This window comes from Aquarana catesbeiana, linkage group LG06 (assembly GCF_042186555.1).
Source record: "Aquarana catesbeiana isolate 2022-GZ linkage group LG06, ASM4218655v1, whole genome shotgun sequence".
In the NCBI taxonomy this organism is placed as follows: Eukaryota; Metazoa; Chordata; class Amphibia; order Anura; family Ranidae; genus Aquarana; species Aquarana catesbeiana.
The window spans coordinates 175,269,909-175,291,024 of record NC_133329.1 but is presented as its reverse complement, the minus strand read 5'-3'; the positions used below and the strand labels follow the sequence as shown (position 1 = coordinate 175,291,024).

Below are 21,116 nucleotides of genomic sequence, written 5' to 3'. Positions count from 1 at the left end.
AAGGCCACAAAGTATCCCGCTTACAATACACAGCAAGGGACAAGCCTCAAACCTTCTGGCACAAAGTCATTTGGAGCAATGAGACCAAAATTGAGCTTTTTTGGCCACAATCATAAGCGCTTCATTTGGAGATGATGAAAGGTACACCATTCCTACTGTGAAACACGGAGGTGGATAACTGATGTTTTGAGGATGTGTGAGCTACAAAAAGGCACAAGAAATTTGGTCAAAATTGATGGCAAGATGAATGTGGTATGTTATAAAAAGATACTGGAGGAACATTTGCATTCATCAGCCAGGAAGCCGTGCATGGGATGTACTTAGACATTCCAACATGACAATGATCCAAAACACAAGGCCAAGTCAACCTGTCATTGGCTACAGCAGAATAAAGTGAAGGTTCTGGGGTGGCCATCTCAGTCTCCTGACCTCAATATCATTCAGCCACTCTGGGGAGAGATCTCAAAACGTGCAGTTCATGACAAGACAGCCCAAGAATTTTCAGGAACTGGAGGAATGGGCAGCTTTACCATCGGAGAAGATAAAGAGCCTCATCCACAAATACCACAAAAGACTTCAAGCTGTCATTGATGGTAAAGGGGGCAATACACGGTATTAAGAACTGGGGTATGTAAACTTTTTATCAGGGTAATTTTGGAAGTTTCTGTTGCCATTATGATTTAAAAAGAGAGACAGAGACGATAGAGATAAAGACAGAGACGATAGAGATAGAGACAGAGACGATAGAGATAGAGACAGATGGAGACAGAGATGATAGAGATGATAGAGACAGAGATAATAGAGATGATAGAGATATCATCGCTAACTTCTATCTATCTATATACACACACACACAAATACATATACACACACACACATATTATATATAGAGACACACATACATACATACATATACACAGTGCGGACGGAAAGTTTTCAGACCCCCTTAAATTTTTCACTCTGTTATATTGCAGTCATTTGCTAAAACCATTTAAAGTTCATTTTTTTCCCTCATTAATGTACACACAACACCCCATATTGACAGAAAAACACAGAATTGTTGACATTTCTGCAGATTTATTAAAAAAGAAAAATTGAAATATTACATGGTCCTAAGTATTCAGACCCTTTGCTCAGTATTTAGTAGAAGCACCCTTTTGATCTAATACAGCCATGAGTCTTTTTGGGAAAGATGCAACAAGTTTTTCACACCTGGATTTGGGGATCCTCTGCCATTCCTCCTTGCAGATCCTCTCTAGTTCTGTCAGGTTGGATGGTAAACGTTGGTGGAAAGCCATTTTTAGGTCTCTCCAGACGCTCGATTGGGTTCAAGTCAGGGCTCTGGCTGGGCCATTCAACAACAGTCAGGGAGTTGTTGTGAAGCCACTCCATTATTTTAGCTGTGTGCTTAGGGTCATTGTCTTGTTGGAAGGTAAACCTTTGGCCCAGTCTGAGGTCCTAAGCACTCTGGAGAAGGTTTACGTCCAGGATATCCCTGTACTTAGCTGCATTCATATTTCCCTCGATTGCAACCAGTCGTCCTATCCCTGCAGCTGAAAAACACCCCCACAGCATGATGCTGCCACCACCATGCTTTACTGTTGGGACTGTATTGGACAGGTGATGAGCAGTGCCTGGTTTTCTCCACACATACCGCTTCAAATTAAGGCCAAAAAGTTCTATCTTGGTCTCATCAGACCAGAGAAACTTATTTCTCACTATCTTGGAGTCCTTCAGGTGTTTTTTAGCAAACTCCATGCAGACTTTCATGTGTCTTGCACTGAGGAGAGGTTTCCGTCGGGCCACTCTGCCATAAAGCCTGGACTGGTGGAGGGCTGCAGTGATGGTTGACTTTCTACAACTTTCTCCCGACATCTCTGGAGCTCAGCCACAGTGATCTTTGGGTTCTTCTTTACCTCACCAAGGCTCTTCTCCCCCGATAGCTCAGTTTGGCTGGACGGCCAGCTCTAGGAAGTGTTCTGGTTTTCCCAAACGTCTTCCATTTAAGGATTATGGAGGCCACTTTGCTATTAGGAACCTTAAGTGCAGCAGAAATTTTTTGTAACCTTGGCCAAATCTGTGCCTTCCCACAATTCTGTCTCTGAGCTCCTCAGGCGGTTCCTTTGACCTCATGATTCTCATTTGCTCTAACATGCACTGTGAGCTGTAAGGTCTTATATAGACAGGTGTGTGGCTTTCCTAGTCAAGTCCAATCAGTATAATCAAACACAACTGGACTCAAATGAAGGTGTAGAACCATCTCAATTATGATCAGAAGAAATGGACAGCACCTGAGTTAAATATATGAGTGTCACAGCAAAGGGTCTGAATACTTAGGACCATGTGATATTTCAGTTTTTCTTTTTTAATAAATCTGCAAAAATGTCAACAATTCTGTGTTTTTCTGTCAATATGGGGTGCTGTGTGTACATTAATGAGGAAAAAAAAATAACAAATGATTTTAGCAAATGGCTGCAATATAACAAAGTGAAAAATGTAAGGGGGTCTGAATACTTTCCATCCCCACTGTATATTGATTGACCATAGGGCTTTGAATTTATTTCATATTTTAAGAGTCACTGTACTATGCTTTCCAATGTGGTGTCCTGTCTAGTTCCTTCCTCTCAACTTGCTCCTTTTTTGCTTAGGGCCAGTCATTTTTCATGCATATATTATAAATTTAGTATTTTTTTGTACCTTGACATTTGAGGGCTTGTGTTTTTGTTTTAAATTTTCCTTTTTCTTCTTTAAACTTCATGGGTTTTGTTATTTGATTTTCCGTTTAAGAGTTCCCTTTTAGAGTGCGTGACAGCTGCACACATTGAAGCAATAGTGCGATTAAGCCAGGGTTATATGTAATTTTGGATTGCAATAAAAACGTCAATTTCAGTTTCCGTGAAAGACCAGTTCCATGTGCAGAGGCACATTTCAGGTCCGTGGAGCACATGGCCATGTGCATCTGTGCTTCCTACTCAAATACACTGCCCAACCTCCAGATTTGGGGTGCAGAGGACTGTGTTAGCAGTATGGATTTCCTATTGGCATATGGGTACAGGTTAAAGACTGGCACTCTGTTCATAGCAGCTTCATCCAGAAATAAATAGGATATCTCTATCGCACATTGTCAATTTGAGAAAGGAAACCATTATGTATCAGAATGATATGCTCTCTACTTTGTCAATCATACATGGTCCATGCACTCCTAAGATGTGAGGTGAATATGCAGAATGGATCAATGCATCAGGGTTGCCTGACCATCAGCACAATGCAGTAAGTGTGCTAATAAAATCCCCTCGAATGTCATTCACCCCTCTACAGTATATATGTCAACCTGATCCTGTCCTCTAATATGACCAGCATATTAAAGAGATGTTAAAGGTTGCAATACACAAGAAAACAAAAAAACACACACACACCATGTCATACTTACCTGCTCTGTGCAATGGTTTTACAGAGCCGCCCAATCCTCCTCTTCCTGGGTACCAATGAGTGCCCCCATAGTGAACTGCTTGAAATGAGGGTAATCGTGTGGGCTCATTCCCAAGCTGGTTCTGTGTCCATTGGCACAGAATGTGGCTCAGACATACCCCACCCCCTATCCCTCCTCACTGGCTGTGATGGAGAGCAGCAAGAGTAAACGGCTCCCGCTACTGTGTCTGAGCCTATGAGGGAGGGAGCTGCTGCCCTTGTGCACTGTGCTGGATAGAGATCGGGCTCAGGGTGTAGATACATACTGAAGATGTACCTTAATGCAGAAAATTCATTAGGGTAAAAAAAATTCAGCCTTTAGATCCACTTTAACCTTTCACCTCCCTTACCTAGCACATGTGTAAATTAACGCCTTCATCGCCGTCATAACTATGACTTGTACATTATCCTTCACCCACTCATTCATTGTTATAGGTCATGTACTGTGGGTTGTTAGTTTTTTAAAACAAAAAGGAAAGTTACAAATATAGAAAAGTCCACATACCTAAAGAGAGGAACAGTGCCCTCGTGTGTCTGCAAGAGGCTGTGTACTTGAGAAGCAAACGTTTTTAAGGAAAGGATAACATATGGGATTACGTATGAATCCGGATCAAAGTCATGTGTGCTAGAATAGAAAGGCAAAAATATAATTAGGTACACACAAAAAAAAAATAAGTATTTTGTGAAGACAGTATTACATATATAAAACATTAAAGGTTAAACAGATTCATACATGTGAGAAAAAAAAATTAATGCAGGTTCGTGGGTAATCTGCAAATTAACATAACTAAAAATATTGCAGCTTATTCGTCCTAAAATGTTGTGGCTGCAACTAGATTTTTTTTTTTTTGTTTCTTTTTTTTAAAGCCAGATAACATTTTCAGCAAAGTACAGAAACACAGAATTTTGTTACTTGCCAAAAAATCAATTTCTTGGAGTTCATTAAATAATATGTAAAGCCAACATTTCATCTTTCGGATATGTGCCTGCTTGTACCATGTACTTGAATGAAACAGTATGCTGTTCTTTGTATTACATACTTTGTGTAAAATCCCTGGTGTCCCTGCTATTCACCATTGAAAACTGACCACACTAAGCATAAGAGCACTGTTCTCAACTGCAGTTTCTCCTCCACTAGTGCTCTAAAATCATTATGCAGCTGAGAACAGAGGGTGTGTTATCAAAAAAAAAAAAAAAAAAAAAAAAGGATGTACGTTTTGAACACAAATGTTTTGCACTTCATTTCTATTTTACAAGGTGAGGGATTACATATACTCGGATACACAATTTAGATAACTGGGTTACACTAATGTTTAGAGGAGTTAGACACTAGCAAACAAAGTTATGGCCAGACAGGTTTCGCACACTACCTCCCAAATTAGGTTTCATTTTTTTGCAGAAACGGTATTAGTAGATCACAAATAACAGATGGGTGGAATCTGTCGCTCAATGAAATCTAAGAAACCAATTTTACAGTAAGTAAAAGTGTGGGTTTTTTTGTTTTTTTTACTTGCCTGTAGAGCTGCACAATTCTGGGCAAAATAAGAATCACAATTTTTTTGCTTAGAATAAAAAGATCACGATTCTCTCACGATTCTCGCGACGTAAAATCTTTCACATTATACAAAAAAAAAAAAAAATGGGCTAACTTTACTGGTTAGATTTTTTTTTTATTCATTAAAGTAATTTTTTCCAAAAAAATTGCATTTGAAAGACCGCTGTGCAAATACAGTGTGACATAAAATATTGCAACAACCACCATTTTATTCTCTAGGGTGTCTACTAAAAAAATATATATGTTTTGGGGTTCCAAGTAATTTTCTAGCAAAAAAAAGATTTTAACTTGAAACCAACAAATGTCAGAAAAAGGTTTAGTGGTTAAACTTTTTCACTTACACAGGAAGTCTATTCCATTGACAAATTGTTACAATGTTTATACTTAAGTTCAACTGATAAAGAATGTTTAGCTTCTTGGCAGACTGCCTGGTTTTTCTCTTCCTTTCTTTTGAGGGCTGTGGCTTCAGAAGAGCAGAGAGAATTCTTTGCATAGAAAGAATTGTGAAACACTTTAGTCAAGATCGCAATAACGATTCTTGACAATTAATCACGATAACGATTCTTGACGATTAATTGTGCAGCTCTACTTGCCTGTAAAAACCGCTTCCAAGAGTACATCACTAGACCAGATAATTATACCAATGGGTTATGCCACCTTCAGTGGAATGGATCCTGGCAAAGCAAAGCCTGAAACCTTAGCCATGCATAGCCACTCAAACCAATGGGACATCCAAAAGTAATTCCATGAGAAGTGGGCAACTCAGCAAATAATGGCCAACAAGCCAAAATAAGCGGATCCACCTAGTATTGGTGGAATGTGAAACTGCCTGACCTTTTCCCAAGCCTACTGGCAAAGTGAGGGTAAATCAGCGTGAAGGATAGAAAAAGTGGCAGGGAAGGAGACTCTCACCAAAATTGCATGCAAAAAATGACGATCTTCCTAGGATGCCTAGGAAAGTGTTTTCAAACTTTTTACAGCCACAGTGCCCTTGAAAAGCATTTTCAGTCTCTAAGCACCCCAGTCTGAGGCTTGGACCATATCACTGTGTCAGGGAATGTGTGCAAATTCCTGATACACAGACAAATGCGCTGCTATTTAGCAGACATAGTTGGCAAGATTAAACAAAGATAACTGTCTATCCAGTTGAACCTGTGTTGGTGCATTTTTTTCAATAACTCCCATAGCCCTGTATATTGCGTTTGCTAGGACGCCCATCAAAAAAAAAAAAAAAAACAAAAAAACAAAAAAAACAAAAAATATAAAATGCGGCTGAGCCATTTTACCATCCCCAAATTGTCCTCCTTTAGCTGCAGGAGGCAGCAGCCAGGATCTTACACATTCTGTGGCCGTGGCTGAAGTATATACCTAGGTAATGGAGCATGGCTGCAGCATATTGATGCTGATGATACATTTTGGGGGTAAAACAAGCATTGAGGCAGTGAAATATCACCTCTTCAATGCCTGTCAAATGCCTCTGAAACGTGATGGTCGCTGCCATTATGGTTAGTACAATGAGCCTTGACAAGTTTAAGCAACAATCTGTTTGGGTCACTGAGAAATGGCAGTGTGATTATCTAGATCTCCTTTATAGGGGACCCATTATCGGGAATAATAATGGAAGCAGTGGCTGAAAGGTAAACCAGCACAGCACAAACTACACATTCAGGCAGTGAAGGGAAAATTACTTCTAATGTACTAGGGCCAGACAGAGGCGCAAGAATAATATTTTGGTTCAGGTAACAGGTGAAAATCTTAGAAAAAGGAGAGACTTTAGACTTCAATACTACCTTGACTTTTTGTAGAACCAAACATGGTTCTGTAGAAGACAAAACTGCCTGCTTAGATACATGCCTTGTAGAGGTAATTACAATTAGGAAGGCAACTATGAGTAGAAAAAGGAATATCCGATGGGTTAAAAGGGCACTTTCTGAAATGCAGAGAGAACCATATTCAATGGAGTCTCAGGTGGTTAAACAGGCAAAGTTACAATGGGAGGCTAGGGGTCTTTGAAATAACATCAGAGACTGAAAGTGGTTGTAAAGGCAGAAGGTCTTTTTTAATCTCAATGCATTAACATAAAAAAACTTTTTATGCAGCAGCCCCCCCTCATACTTGCCCGAGGTCCATCTTCATCAAGCAATGTTGCACAAGAGACTCGGTTGTCCGGGTCTCCCCTCATTGGCTGAGACAGCAGTACGACGCCACTGGCTCAAGCTGATGTCAAAGACAGTGAGCTAATGAGGAGAGAAAGGGGGCGGGGCAGGCTGCAGCTCTGTATCTGAATGTATACAGGGAGCTGCGGCTCAGGTGCCCCCATAGCAAGCTGCTTGCTGTGGGGGCATTTAACAGAGGCAAGGGGCCAGGAACCCCAACGAGGGACCCGAGAGGAGGATCTGGGCTGCTCTGTGCAAAACCACAAATACTAATCCTGACTTAAATGCAGAATTTCCTGTGATGAACTCTTTCCTAACACCAGGTAAAAAAAGCCTTCCAAGTGTGAGGGTAAAAAACTTGCAGGAGTTTAACTTGCAAGCTATTGAAAAAGGTGTGAGATTTCATGAGTCAGTGAGACCCCTATCTCAAGACCTGGGTTTTAAAGTTAAGCTGTTAAGACCAAGGACCGTGAAGCACAGTGGAAAACCAGTGTGTGGGATAGAAGATCGTTGATCAAGAAGAGGACTACAGAGTAAGTCCTGCCAGAAGTTTACTACAACATCCACTTGGCCTATTTCAGAGCTAAAGGAATCACCAAAATGCCCCCCATGTCGATCCTTTGTAGATGGAGATTAAAATCAAACACCACTGGGACACTTGTATCTTATCTACAGGTAAGCTTTTTTAATAAACTTACCTGTAGATAAAAGGACTCTCTCAAACGTTCACGGTTTGTGAGATGTTCACAGTCTGTGTGGTCAATGCCGTCACCAGGGTGCATGCTCTGTGGCATTGCAGCGACTCACGCGTGCATGCACGCAAGTGACGCCATCGCAGCTCAGCCATTCAAATGGACAGATCCCACAAACTGGGTGAAGGAAGACCGCCCTGCTGGAGGACTTAAGATAAGCATTTCACAATGTGCTAGTAGACGATGCATAATAGCACATGATTTTACTTAGGAGGAAAAAACATTTTTCCGTTGAAAGTTTACTACCACCTCGAAGGGAGGAAAGTCACGTCTGACAGTACTGAGCCTACGGAGCCACTAGAGCATCCACCATTTCTGCATCTGTGTCTCTGCATCTGGAAACAATAGTCTATATTCCCATCGCACACTTTCCTGGGGAAAGCTCTAGGATACTGGGTGCTGTAGCAACCACCAGCTGGAGACTAGATCATGAACGCCACAAAGAATAGATTTGCCAGCACACCTCGGATCTTCAGTCCAAACGGTTTTTATTTTAGCATGATCACATCACAAGCAATTAAGTGCATTGTTTTGTAGTCATGCAGGACCCCTTTGTCAGTGTGATCAGTGTAAATTAACAGTGCAACATATTTAAACATCCACCAATTTAAAAAAGGAGGCAAAAAGTAAAAGCACCACCCACCCCTGGAAAGGTAGGATGTCATCAGTCCCACCAAAGCGCCACTAATAACCTACACACATCTCGCAGTATTAAAATAGTTGTATTGGATTACCCACTGTCATGGACATTGACCTGCATACTTACCTTTGCCTTGTCAGCAACAGCCGCAATAGTACTGACCTAATATTGTAGTTTGATCAGGCACATCTAACAGAAGTAGGGGTGCACATCTTCACTGGTCTCATGATTCGATTACGATTATCTGGTCAATGATTCGATTCCACGATGCATCACGATTACTGACGCGCTCCCACTTCCGCTTGGGCCGCCTAGGCGGCCCTTCCTCCCTGCAATCTGCTGGGACACATCACAGTTCCCAAAAGATTGCCCGGCTGTGCAGGACAGCGCAGTGAGACAGGCACACCCGGCTGTGAGGCTGCAAGCTGTCACAGCCGGATGCCCACAGTAGTATTGCCAGCGCCGTGGACAGGCAGGGGATAGAACGGAGGGTTTGGGTGGCCACGCCGCTGGATTGTGGGACAGGTGTCTTTTTATTAAAAGTCAGAAGATACACTTTTTTTGTAGCTGCTGACTTTTAATAAACAAAAAATTTACTAGGCGGCCCCTCCCTGCCAGCGATCTTCTGGGTCCCAGAAGATTGGCTGGCCAATGGCAGAGCGCAGAGCGGCTCGTGCAGTCTGCGCCCGGCTGTGAAGCCATAAGCTGTCACGGACGGATGTCACTGCCCACAGTACATATAATGGTGCAGAGGAGAGGGAGAGGACCGAGGCTCCGTGCGGCCGCATCGATGGACCGTGGGACAGGTGAATGTCTGATTATTAAAAGTCAGCAGCTACACTTTTTGTAGCTGCTGACTTTTAATAAACTAAAAACGTATGGAACTCTTTACGTAGTGCACTAATCCGGTGCACTACAAGGTACAGGAATTCACAAACGGCTGCTGGGAGGTCAGGAGGGATTACAATCCACTACTGACAAACAGCCCTGTGAAGTTCCTGTACTACTGTCTCTGTGATGGCTTTTCTATGGGCTCCCTCGTTTGCACCTTCCAGCACACTAGAAGTTAATACAGTGGAATGTGCAAACTGGGGGGGGGGTGTCGGAGAAATAATGTCACAGAGCATGTGTAGGAGACGTGTAAGTGTAAGTAGAATACAAACACATTTGTACTCTACATACAACTGTTAAAATACCTGTGTGGTAAAAATTGCAGTTATAATCCATTAAGTGCCCACCACTATATCTGCATTTTAAAATATATGCAGCTTCATATATATATTTACACAGACTGAAAAAGAAGATAACCGTTTTTGTCAAAATGGCTTTTGTTAATAAATGCAGTTGTAATCCATTAAGTGGTGATCGCTGTGTTTTTTTTTTTTTTTTAAATATATGCAGCCTCATACCTTGTTTTTTTAGTCTGTGTATAAAACCGTATAAGCCGCTCATGTGACTGCTCAGTCCGGCCTGCATCTCTCTCCTCTCGGTCTCATGTCTCTGACTCTCCTGACGTCAGTGGGAGTTCTCAGCCCCACCCACCAACTGTAGCCATGAGATCAGAAGAGAGACGGTCGGGGCTGATGTCAGGAGAGACAGAGGAGAGGGGCGGGCAAGACCGAGCAGTCACATGAGCGCTGGGATATACAGTTATATACACAGACTAAAAAACGAGGTATGAAGCTACATATATTTAAAAAAAAAAAAAAAAAAAAAAACACATACAGCGATCATCACTTAATGGATTACAATTGCATTTAATAGCAAAAGCCATTTTGACAAAAACGTTCAGAGCACACTTCCGGGAGGGGCGGGGCAAGTCGGGATGATGTCATACCCCACATCGATTTTTCGGGGCGCTTGCATCGATGCCGCATCGGGGACCCCCGAATCGCAATGCACCGATTAAATTCCACACCCCTACCGCACACAGGTGTCCAGCCTCTAGCTAGATTGACTGATTGTTATAATTACTGGGACACCCCACAATAAGTAAGGTTTCACTTACCCATCCAAGCGCAGGGCAGCTTAGAAACCAGGAACCAAAACATCACCTTACACAGCAGGTTCCTGTCACTTGAGGCCCTTCAAGGACTGGGTAACCTTTTCATGTTTGGGGTCCACTCTTGGACCTGTACAGCAACGTGCAGGAATGCCTTAGTGCTGTGGTGTCCAGGATTCCACTTCGCAGGGTCCAGCGGCCGGAGGCCGCATTACAGGCAAAACCTGGCAGGATCTTGAGTCTTCTTTGCGAGGCTTGGGTACCATTTATCTAAGCATATAGAGCCTGTGTCAAATGGATCCGATCGATCAATCCCCTGATACAGTTAAGAACCGTTTGTGTGGGACTAGAGACCTGGAGCTCAGAGAGCTCAAACAACCATGCCATCCACCTTGCAGACACCAGTAAAAAACTGATGTACTTCCTGTATGGGAGGGGTTATATAGGGGATCACTTCCTGTCTAAAGACCTTTGGTCTACCAGTGTCTATTCACCTGGAGATGAAGTATAACCCAGCAGGTAATGAATATTAGCCTCTGAGTCCCATGATGTATGAAAAAAAAAAAAAAAAAAGTAAACCAATGGCCCCGATGAATATATTACAATCATAGCATCAGCCAAAATAGATCGATTAGCCATCATTTTTAAAACGAGCGAATGATAGACTGGTGTTAAGCCTCCCAGGATGTACAGTACTAAGGGTGTGAATCCTTATTGGGCATGGTCATTGAGCATGTCAAGTAGCCCATTACAGGTGTGGACCATGACCAACTGTTACAATGTGAAGCCTACTGGATCCACACCTTTAGTACGATAAATTCCAGGGGGCTTATCAATCTATCATTCATGTTTTTTTTAACTATAATCAATCTGTTGTCTTGGCTGATACTACAACTAATATATTAATCAGGACTATTGATTTATCCTTCTTAATTTTCACTTGCTTTCTCCTTACCCACTTTTTTTTTTTTTTTTTTTTTACTATTGTCAGGAGGCGACCCTTAAGTATATATTTGTAGATTATGACATTATTAACCTTATCCTTCCCCCAAGCATATGGCTTTGAAACTACAAAGCCCATGGCCACTGTCACCCACTCTCCTTTTCTTCTTTAGTCTTTGTGTTGCATTATTTTGAGGGGACAGCAAATGTACACTCACTACTTTACATTGTAGTAAAGTGTAATTTCTTCAGTGTTGTCACATGAAAAGATATAATAAAGTATTTACAAAAATGTCAAAAAAAAAAAAATTATATATATATATATCTATATATATATCTATCTCTATATCTATCTCTATATCTATCTCTATATCTATCTCTATATCTATCTCTATATCTATCTCTATATCTATCTCTATATCTATCTCTATATATCTATATCTATCTATATAGATATATATCTATATCTATCTATCTATCTACACACACACACACACACACACAACTGTGCCCATAAGTTTACATACCCGGCATGATTTATGATTTCTTGGCCATTTTTCAGAGAATATGAATGATAAACACATGGTTAGCGTTTGGCTGAAGCCAAATTATTATCAATAATTACTCTTTTTAAAATCATAAAACAAACTACCCAAGTGACCCTGACCAAAAGTTTACATACCCTGGTGATTTCAGCCTGATAACATGCACACAAATTGACACAAAGGGGTTTGAATGGCTATTAAAAAAGTAACCATCCTCACCTGTGATCCATTTGCTTGCAGTGTGTGTATAATATATTTTCAATGAGTTTCTGGACTCCTGACAGATCCTTGCATCTTTCATCCAGTGCTGCACTGACGTTTCTGGAATCTGAATCATGGGTAATGCATTAAATTGTCTAGGCATCTGCGCAAAAAGGTACACAAACAACTTCAGCAGGACTCTCTGAAAATGTGTGGTGTGGCTGTTTCAAGATGCACAATAAGGAGGCACTTGAAGAAAGATGGGCTGCGTGGTCGAGTCACCAGAAGAAAGCCATTACTACGCAAATGCCACAAAGTATCCCGCTTACAATACGACAAACGGCACAGAGACAAGCCTCAAACCTTCTGACACAAAGTCATTTAGAGTGATGAGACCAAAATTTTGCTTTTTGGCCACAACCATAAATGCTACATTTGGAGAGGAGTCAACAAGGCCTATGATGAAAGGTACAGAGGTGGATCGCTGATGTTTTGGGGATGTGTGAGCTACAAAGCACAGGAAATTTGGTCAAAATTGATGGCAAGATGAATGCAGTATGTTATCAAAAAATACTGGTGGAACATTTGCATTCATCAGCCAGGAAGCTGCGCATGGGACGTACTTGGACATTCTAACATGACAATGATCCAAAACACAAGGCCAACTTGACCTGTCATTGGCTACAGCAGAATAAAGGGAAGGCTCTGGAGTGGCCATCTCAGTCTCCTAACCTCAACATCATTGAGCCACTCTGTTGAGATCTCAAACGTGCAGTTCATGCAAGACAGCCCAGGAATTTCCAGGAACTGGAGGCTTTTTGCCAAGAGGAATGGGCAGCTTTACCATCTGAGAAGATAAAGAGCCTCATCCACAAATAACACAAAAAACTTCAAGCTGTCATTGATGTTAAAAGGGTAATACATGGTAGTAGCCTCCCTGGCGGTTTTCCCGAGTGTGGCTCGGGGTTAAAATTCAGTACCATTAGCGGTAACCCCGAGCCACACTCGGGATCGCATTGCAGGATCCTGGGGCGGCGTTACTTACCTTGTCCCCGGGATCCTGCGATGTCCCCCGCAGTGTCCGAGGACTCCGTCCTCCTCCGAAGCCTCTCCGTGCCAGGCTCCGTTCCCTGCGAGCGGCGCGACGCACGGGGGCGGAGCCTGGCGGCAAATTCAAAAAAAATGTCAAAATCATAACACATAAAGTACTGTAATCTTACAGATTACAGTACTGTATGAAATGATTTCACATCCCTTTTGTCCCCAGTGCTCTGGCCCATGCCCTGCATGCAGTTTTACATGATATACACTGTTCTTTCTGCCTGGAAACTGGAGATTGTCCATAGCAACCAAAAAGTGTCCCTTTACGTCAAAAGTGGCTTTAGACCAGCTAGAAAACAGCGATAGTAAATTAGAACACTTGCAGAATTGAACGATAGTGAATTGTGGGGAAATTTATTTTATTACTATTTTTTTTAATTTTTTTAAATTATTTATTTTTATTTATTATATTATAATTTATGTTTTTGTGTTTCAAACTTTATCATACCCGGGATATCTACTAGACTCTGGTTTGGACAGATTTAAGTGTGTTATTGTTAAGATTTACAGACCTACAATATAAAACGCCAAATTTCCATGCAAAATAATTGTACCGCTTTCAGCACCTAAAATCCGAAATAATCATACCGTCAGGGAGGTTAAGAACTGGGGTATGTAAACTTTTGATCAAGGTCATTTGGGTAGTTTCTGCTGTCGTTATGATTTAACCACTTAACAACCGCGCTATAGCCGAATGACAGCTACAGCACAGCTCAATATCTCTGGTAGGGCATACATTGACTTCCTCCCAGAATTGCGCTCCCGTACATTAGTATTTGTGACCGCCAGACCCACAGAGGCCAATTACCACGTGATCTCTCCGTCAAATGACGGAGCAATCATTTGTAAACAAACTGCGTCATGTCTAGTCCCTCTCTCCCCTCTGTACCGATCGATACAGTGTGAGCGGAGAGGGGAGAGATCCATTGCAGCAGCACTGTGGGCTGGATCTGTAGTGCCCACAGTGCTGCTATGTGCCCATTGCAGCCTCATCCATCCATGCTCAGCAATACTCATCCATCCATCCTCATCCACACCCAGCCATACCCATTCATGCTACATCAGTTCTCATCCATGCCACTACAGTGCCTCACAAAAGTGTAATAGGCAGTCAAAATTAGATTTGAGAAATTGATGCCCCTAGAACACCTGACGCTACTCTCTGAATGTTGGGCTTCTGTATGTGGCCAGGCTGTGGAAAAGTCTCCCACATGTGGTATCACTGTACTCAGGAGAATCTATTCTGGGGTGTAATTTTTGGTATGTACATGCTATGTGCTAGAAATTTGTGTGAAAAAAAAAAAAAGGAAAGAAATTTTTTTTTTTTCCAAAAACTTGTAGGAATAAAAAAAAATAATAAAAAAAATAATAAAATGACATATTCAAAAAACTCATTACGCCTCAGATTATATGTTATGGTGTTTTTTGTCCTGGTGCTCCAGTGCCTTCAAACTTGCAAGAGGTAGCCAGGAAATTAGATGTGCAATTTATGCTCCTAGAACGCCTGATGGTGCTCCCTGCATGTTGGGCCTCTGTATGTTGCTACGCTGTGTAAAAGTCTCACACATGTGGTATCACTATACTCAGGAGTAGCAGAATGTGTTTTGGGGTGTAATTTGTGGTATGCACATTCCAAATAACTTGGAATGTCTACATTCCAAAAAAGGGGTCATTTGGGGATATTTGTACTTTCCTGGCTTGTTAAGGTCCTAAGAAATGATAGGCCATCAGTACATCAGGTGTGGTCAATTTTCAGAGATAGGCACCATAGCTTGTGGACTCCAACTTTCACAAAGATCAAATATTATACAACAGTTTGGGTTATTTTTACCAAAGCTATGTAGCAGTATAAATTTTGGCCAAAATATATGAAGAAAAATTACTAATTTGCAAAGTTTTATAACAGAAATGAAGAAAAATGCATTTTTAAAATTGTTTTTTTTTTGTTTTTTTTTTACAGAATTTTCAGTCTTTTCTTTTATAGTGCAAAAAATAAACCCAGCTGTGATTTAATACCACCAAAAGAAAGCTTTTTTTTTTTTTCCCCACACAAAAATAGAAAGGACAAAAATTTCATATGGGTAGTGTTGCATGCTTAAGTAATTGTCATTCAAAATGAGAGTACCGAAAGCTGAAAATTGGTCTGGTTAGGAAGGGGGTTTAAGTGCCTAGTGGGCAAGTGGTTTAAAAGAGTAAACAGTTGATTGATAAGAAATGGCTTCAGCCAAACTAACTAACCATGAGTGAAAGAAAAGTTTGTGTTATTCACATTCTCTGAAAAATGGCCAAGAAAAAATAAAATCTGCCAGGGTATGTAAACTTATGAGCACAACTATATATCTCTACATCCATTTTCAGCAGGATCTGGCTCTCTGTGTCAGGGGAGAGGAGGAGCCATGGGAGCATATTTAAAACTAGATAGCGTGAAGGGGGGTAGGAGAGAGAAAGAGAGAGCGAACGCGAGAGAGAAAGAGAGCGCGAGAGAGAAAGAGAGCGCGAGAGAGAAAGAGAGCGCGAGAGAGAAAGAGAGCGCGAGAGAGAAAGAGAGCGCAAGAGAGAAAGAGAGCGCAAGAGAGAAAGAGAGCGCAAGAGAGAAAGAGAGCGCAAGAGAGAGAGCGCGAGAGAGAAAGAGAGCGCGAGAGAGAAAGAGAGCGCGAGAGAGAAAGAGAGCGCGAGAGAGAAAGAGAGCGCGAGAGAGAAAGAGAGCGCGAGAGAGAAAGAGAGCGCGAGAGAGAAAGAGAGCGCGAGAGAGAAAGAGCGCGAGAGAGAAAGAGAGCGAGAGAGAAAGAGAGCGCGAGAGAGAAAGAGAGCGCGAGAGAGAAAGAGAGCGCGAGAGAGAAAGAGAGCGCGAGAGAGAAAGAGAGCGCGAGAGAGAAAGAGAGCGCGAGAGAGAAAGAGAGCGCGAGAGAGAAAGAGAGCGCGAGAGAGAAAGAGAGCGCGAGAGAGAAAGAGAGCGCGAGAGAGAAAGAGAGCGCGAGAGAGCGAGCGCGAGAAAGAGAGCGCGAGAGAGAGAGCGAACACAAGAGAGAGAGAGGGCACGAGAGAGAGAGAGAGAGAGAGAGAGAGAGAGAGGGGGGGCACGAGAGAGAGAGAGAGAGGGCACGAGAGAGAGAGAGAGAGGGCACGAGAGAGAGAGAGAGAGAGGGCACGAGAGAGAGAGAGAGAGAGGGCACGAGAGAGAGAGAGAGAGGGCACGAGAGAGAGAGAGAGAGAGGGCACGAGAGAGAGAGAGAGAGGGCACGAGAGAGAGAGAGAGGGCACGAGAGAGAGAGAGAGGGCACGAGAGAGAGAGAGAGAGAGGGCACGAGAGAGAGAGAGAGAGAGAGAGAGGGCACGAGAGAGAGAGAGAGAGGGCACGAGAGAGAGAGAGAGAGGGCACGAGAGAGAGAGAGAGGGCACGAGAGAGAGAGAGAGAGAGAGGGCACGAGAGAGAGAGAGAGAGGGCACGAGAGAGAGAGAGGGCACGAGAGAGAGAGAGAGGGCACGAGAGAGAGAGAGAGAGAGGGCACGAGAGAGAGAGAGAGAGAGAGAGAGGGCACGAGAGAGAGAGAGAGAGGGCACGAGAGAGAGAGAGAGAGGGCACGAGAGAGAGAGAGAGAGGGCACGAGAGAGAGAGAGAGAGAGGGCACGAGAGAGAGAGAGAGAGAGGGCACGAGAGAGAGAGAGAGAGGGCACGAGAGAGAGAGAGAGAGAGAGGGCACGAGAGAGAGAGAGAGAGGGCACGAGAGAGAGAGAGGGCACGAGAGAGAGAGAGAGGGCACGAGAGAGAGAGAGAGAGAGGGCACGAGAGAGAGAGAGAGAGAGAGAGAGGGCACGAGAGAGAGAGAGAGAGGGCACGAGAGAGAGAGAGAGAGGGCACGAGAGAGAGAGAGAGGGCACGAGAGAGAGAGAGAGAGGGCACGAGAGAGAGAGAGAGGGCACGAGAGAGAGAGAGAGAGGGCACGAGAGAGAGAGAGAGAGAGAGGGCACGAGAGAGAGAGAGAGGGAACGAGAGAGAGAGCGAACGCGAGAGAGAAAGAGAGCGAACGCGAGAGAGAGCAAACGCGAGAGAGAAAGAGAGAGCGAACGCGAGAGAGAAAGAGAGAGCGAACGCGAGAGAGAAAGAGAGAGCGAACGCGAGAGAGAAAGAGAGAGCGAACGCGAGAGAGAAAGAGAGAGCGAACGCGAGAGAGAAAGAGAGAGCGAACGCGAGAGAGAAAGAGAGAGCGAACGCGCGAGAGAAAGAGAGCGCGAGAGAGAGCGAACGAGAGAGAGCGAACACGAGAGAGAGAGCGAACACGAGAGAGAGAGCGAACACGAGAGAGAGCGAACACGAGAGAGAGAGCGAACACGAGAGAGAGAGCGAACACGAGAGAGAGAGCGAACACGAGAGAGAGAGCGAACACGAGAGAGAGAGCGAACACGAGAGAGAGCACACTAGAGAGAGCACACGAGAGAGAGAGAGAGGGAACGAGAGAGAGAGCGAACGCGAGAGAGAAAGAGAGAGCGAACGCGAGAGAGAGCAAACGCGAGAGAGAAAGAGAGAGCGAACGCGAGAGAGAGCAAACGCGAGAGAGAAAGAGAGAGCGAACGCGAGAGAGAGCAAACGCGAGAGAGAAAGAGAGAGCGAACGCGAGAGAGAAAGAGAGAGCGAACGCGAGAGAGAGCGAACGCGAGAGCGAACGCGAGAGAGAGCGAACGCGCGAGAGAAAGAGAGCGCGAGAGAAAGAGAGCGCGAGAGAAAGAGAGCGCGAGAGAGAGCGAACACAAGAGAGAGAGCGAACACGAGAGAGAGAGCGAACACGAGAGAGAGAGCGAACACGAGAGAGAGAGCGAACACGAGAGAGAGAGCGAACACGAGAGAGAGAGCGAACACGAGAGAGCGAGAGCACACGAGAGAGAGAGAGAGAGAGAGCACACGAGAGAGAGAGAGAGAGAGCACACGAGAGAGAGAGAGAGAGAGCACACGAGAGAGAGAGAGCACACGAGAGAGAGAGAGAGAGAGAGCACACGAGAGAGAGAGAGAGAGAGAGAGCACACGAGAGAGAGAGAGAGAGAGAGAGCACACGAGAGAGAGAGAGAGAGAGAGAGAGCACACGAGAGAGAGAGAGAGAGAGAGCACACGAGAGAGAGAGAGAGCACACGAGAGAGAGAGAGAGCACACGAGAGAGAGAGAGAGAGCACACGAGAGAGAGAGAGAGAGCACACGAGAGAGAGAGAGAGAGAGAGCACACGAGAGAGAGAGAGAGAGAGAGCACACGAGAGAGAGAGAGAGAGAGAGCACACGAGAGAGAGAGAGCACACGAGAGAGAGAGAGCACACGAGAGAGAGAGAGCACACGAGAGAGAGAGAGAGAGCACACGAGAGAGAGAGAGAGAGAGCACACGAGAGAGAGAGAGAGAGAGCACACGAGAGAGAGAGAGAGAGCACACGAGAGAGAGAGAGAGAGCACACGAGAGAGAGAGAGAGAGAGAGCACACGAGAGAGAGAGAGAGAGCACACGAGAGAGAGAGAGAGAGCACACGAGAGAGAGAGAGAGCACACGAGAGAGAGAGAGAGCACACGAGAAACAGAGAGAGCACACGAGAAACAGAGAGAGCACACGAGAAACAGAGAGAGCACACGAGAAACAGAGAGAGCACACGAGAAACAGAGAGAGCACACGAGAGACAGAGAGAGCACACGAGAGACAGAGAGCGCACACGAGAGAGAGAGAGAGAACGAAAAATGGCCAAGAAAATATAAAATCTGCCAGGGTATGTAAACTTTTGAGCACAACTATATATCTCTATATCTATACATCCATTTTCAGCAGGATCTGGCTCTCTGTGTCAGGGGAGAGGAGGAGCCATGGGAGCATTTTTAAAGCTAGATAGCATAAAGGGGGGTAGTAGAGAGAACGAGAACACGAGAGCAAACGAGAGTGAGAAAACGAGAGAACGAGAGCGAGAGAACGAGAGAGAACGAAAAATGGCCAAGAAATCATAAAATCATATACACAAATGTATGACTCAGAGGGTTGGGTGTGTCATTGCCATCATCCCTCAAGACCGCAAAGAACCAAATATATACCTCGATATGGGATTTTTAAGGCAATGTAATGATGGAAAGATATTATATTAAAAAGAATTTTTATTAATACAAAAAAAATTATACAAATGAACATACAAAGTGAATTATTTAAAGTACCGTGCAATTTAAAAACAAAGCATCAAATATCATGAAAATGAATGATGCATCCTACTGCTAAATACAAACACCACCTAAGTTGATACGATGGCGTTCGATGGAAGATTTCGAACGCGTTTCAACTTTTTATTGTCAAAGCAAAGTCTTCCTGAGGGAAGGATTGCATCACATTCTAGGATTTCAAAAATGACATAGTTACTAATTGCGTATATACATACATACATACATATCGCCTATATCTAAAAAAAAACGCATTTCAACTAAAGAGAACAAATGCGACTTACATTAAGCAGGTAGCTGCAAAAAAATGCTTTCCCAGTGCTGGCAGGGGCCCTAATCACCGATTGTCTGTACCGCTCAATATCCTCCACGAGGCGGCCTGGTGTACTTAAAAAGACCAATATTCGGCAGCCATAAAGAGCAAAAGGCTGGAAGACAAACAATATTGAAAAAATATATATTAAATAAATGGGGTAATGATGGTTCTTGGGGAGCTAAATTTCCCAGAAAGACCAAAAAACGAAATAAAAATTAAGAATTCCGGGTGAAAATACCTTAAATTGGTCGTATAGCGTGTATAGGTGAGGTTCCAGATTGTTGGTAACAGAGAGCTCTGGTCCTGGAATACCTCTCTGTTGAATGCCAGTTGTGAAGTGCTGCCCTTAGCTGTCCCTGGCGTCCTAATATAGGGGATATGGGCGTGATTATATAGTGGGCGTTGCATCAGTCTGAAGGTAATCTTCTATTCATTGGTGGTGCAGTGAGGGGGGCGCGGCCTCAATTAGCCGCCGTCACTTGCATAAAGTATCCTTATATGGGAAGCTGGGGGAAGAGCGTCTCGTAGCTCTTTGTTGTCTGGGTGATGGACGCCTCCCCCCTCTCTCCCTCCCTCCCTCCCCAGCCGCAGCGTCAAGCCCTCCTCCAACATGTCCTATGGGGTATGGGCGCGGCAACAGGGAGAGAGAGAGGAGCGTCAGATCACCAAGGCAACTATCCAGTGTGAGAAGTGTTTTGACACGTGCAGCGGAGTCACATGACTCTTCATATTCAATTCGAGTCAATAGAGGTATGCTTCAAAATTTAAATATACAATTTTGTCTTCCACAGTTTACTCAACTAATGGAGTACATAAATGTTACTTCTACAGTGTCATTTATATTTGGCGCTGCACTGATTTTTCAACATGATTGCATATATTAACGTTGTTTAGGTTCCACAATGCCTTTCCTCTTCCTGTACACTTGACAGGCATCGGGGTCACCGTGCTCTGGTGCTCGGTGTGTCATTGACGGATTATCCAATAGCGCTGCGTAGATTACACAGCGCTTTCTCTCTTTGAGTGAATGGACGTCGGAGTCATGTGACTCCGACGCTGCACGTGTCAAAACACTTCTCACACTGGATAGTTGCCTTGGTGATCTGACGCTTCTCTCTCTCCCCGTTGCCGAGCCCACACGCCGGAGCCATTTGACTCCGACGCTGCACATGTCAAAACACTTCTCACACTGGACAGTTGCCTTGGTGATCTGATGCTCCTCTCTCTCCCCCTGTTGCCGCGCCCATACCCCATAGGACATGTAGAAGGA

At 43.8% G+C, this 21,116-nt stretch overlaps 1 protein-coding gene across 11 annotated transcripts in view; it reads right to left on the bottom strand.

Moving 5' to 3' along the window:
- MARF1 (meiosis regulator and mRNA stability factor 1) overlaps nucleotides 1-21,116 on the bottom strand; it is a 453,542-nt gene that overhangs the window by 210,959 nt on the left and 221,467 nt on the right. For all 11 annotated transcript variants that reach the window (XR_012235026.1, XR_012235025.1, XM_073591154.1 and 8 more), the window contains one exon: nucleotides 3,974-4,093. Coding sequence is in view for 9 of the 11 variants with exons in the window: in XM_073591154.1 (XP_073447255.1) it covers nucleotides 3,974-4,093 (120 nt within the window). In the remaining 2 variants the exon portion in view is untranslated. The remainder of the gene's footprint in view (nucleotides 1-3,973; nucleotides 4,094-21,116) is intronic.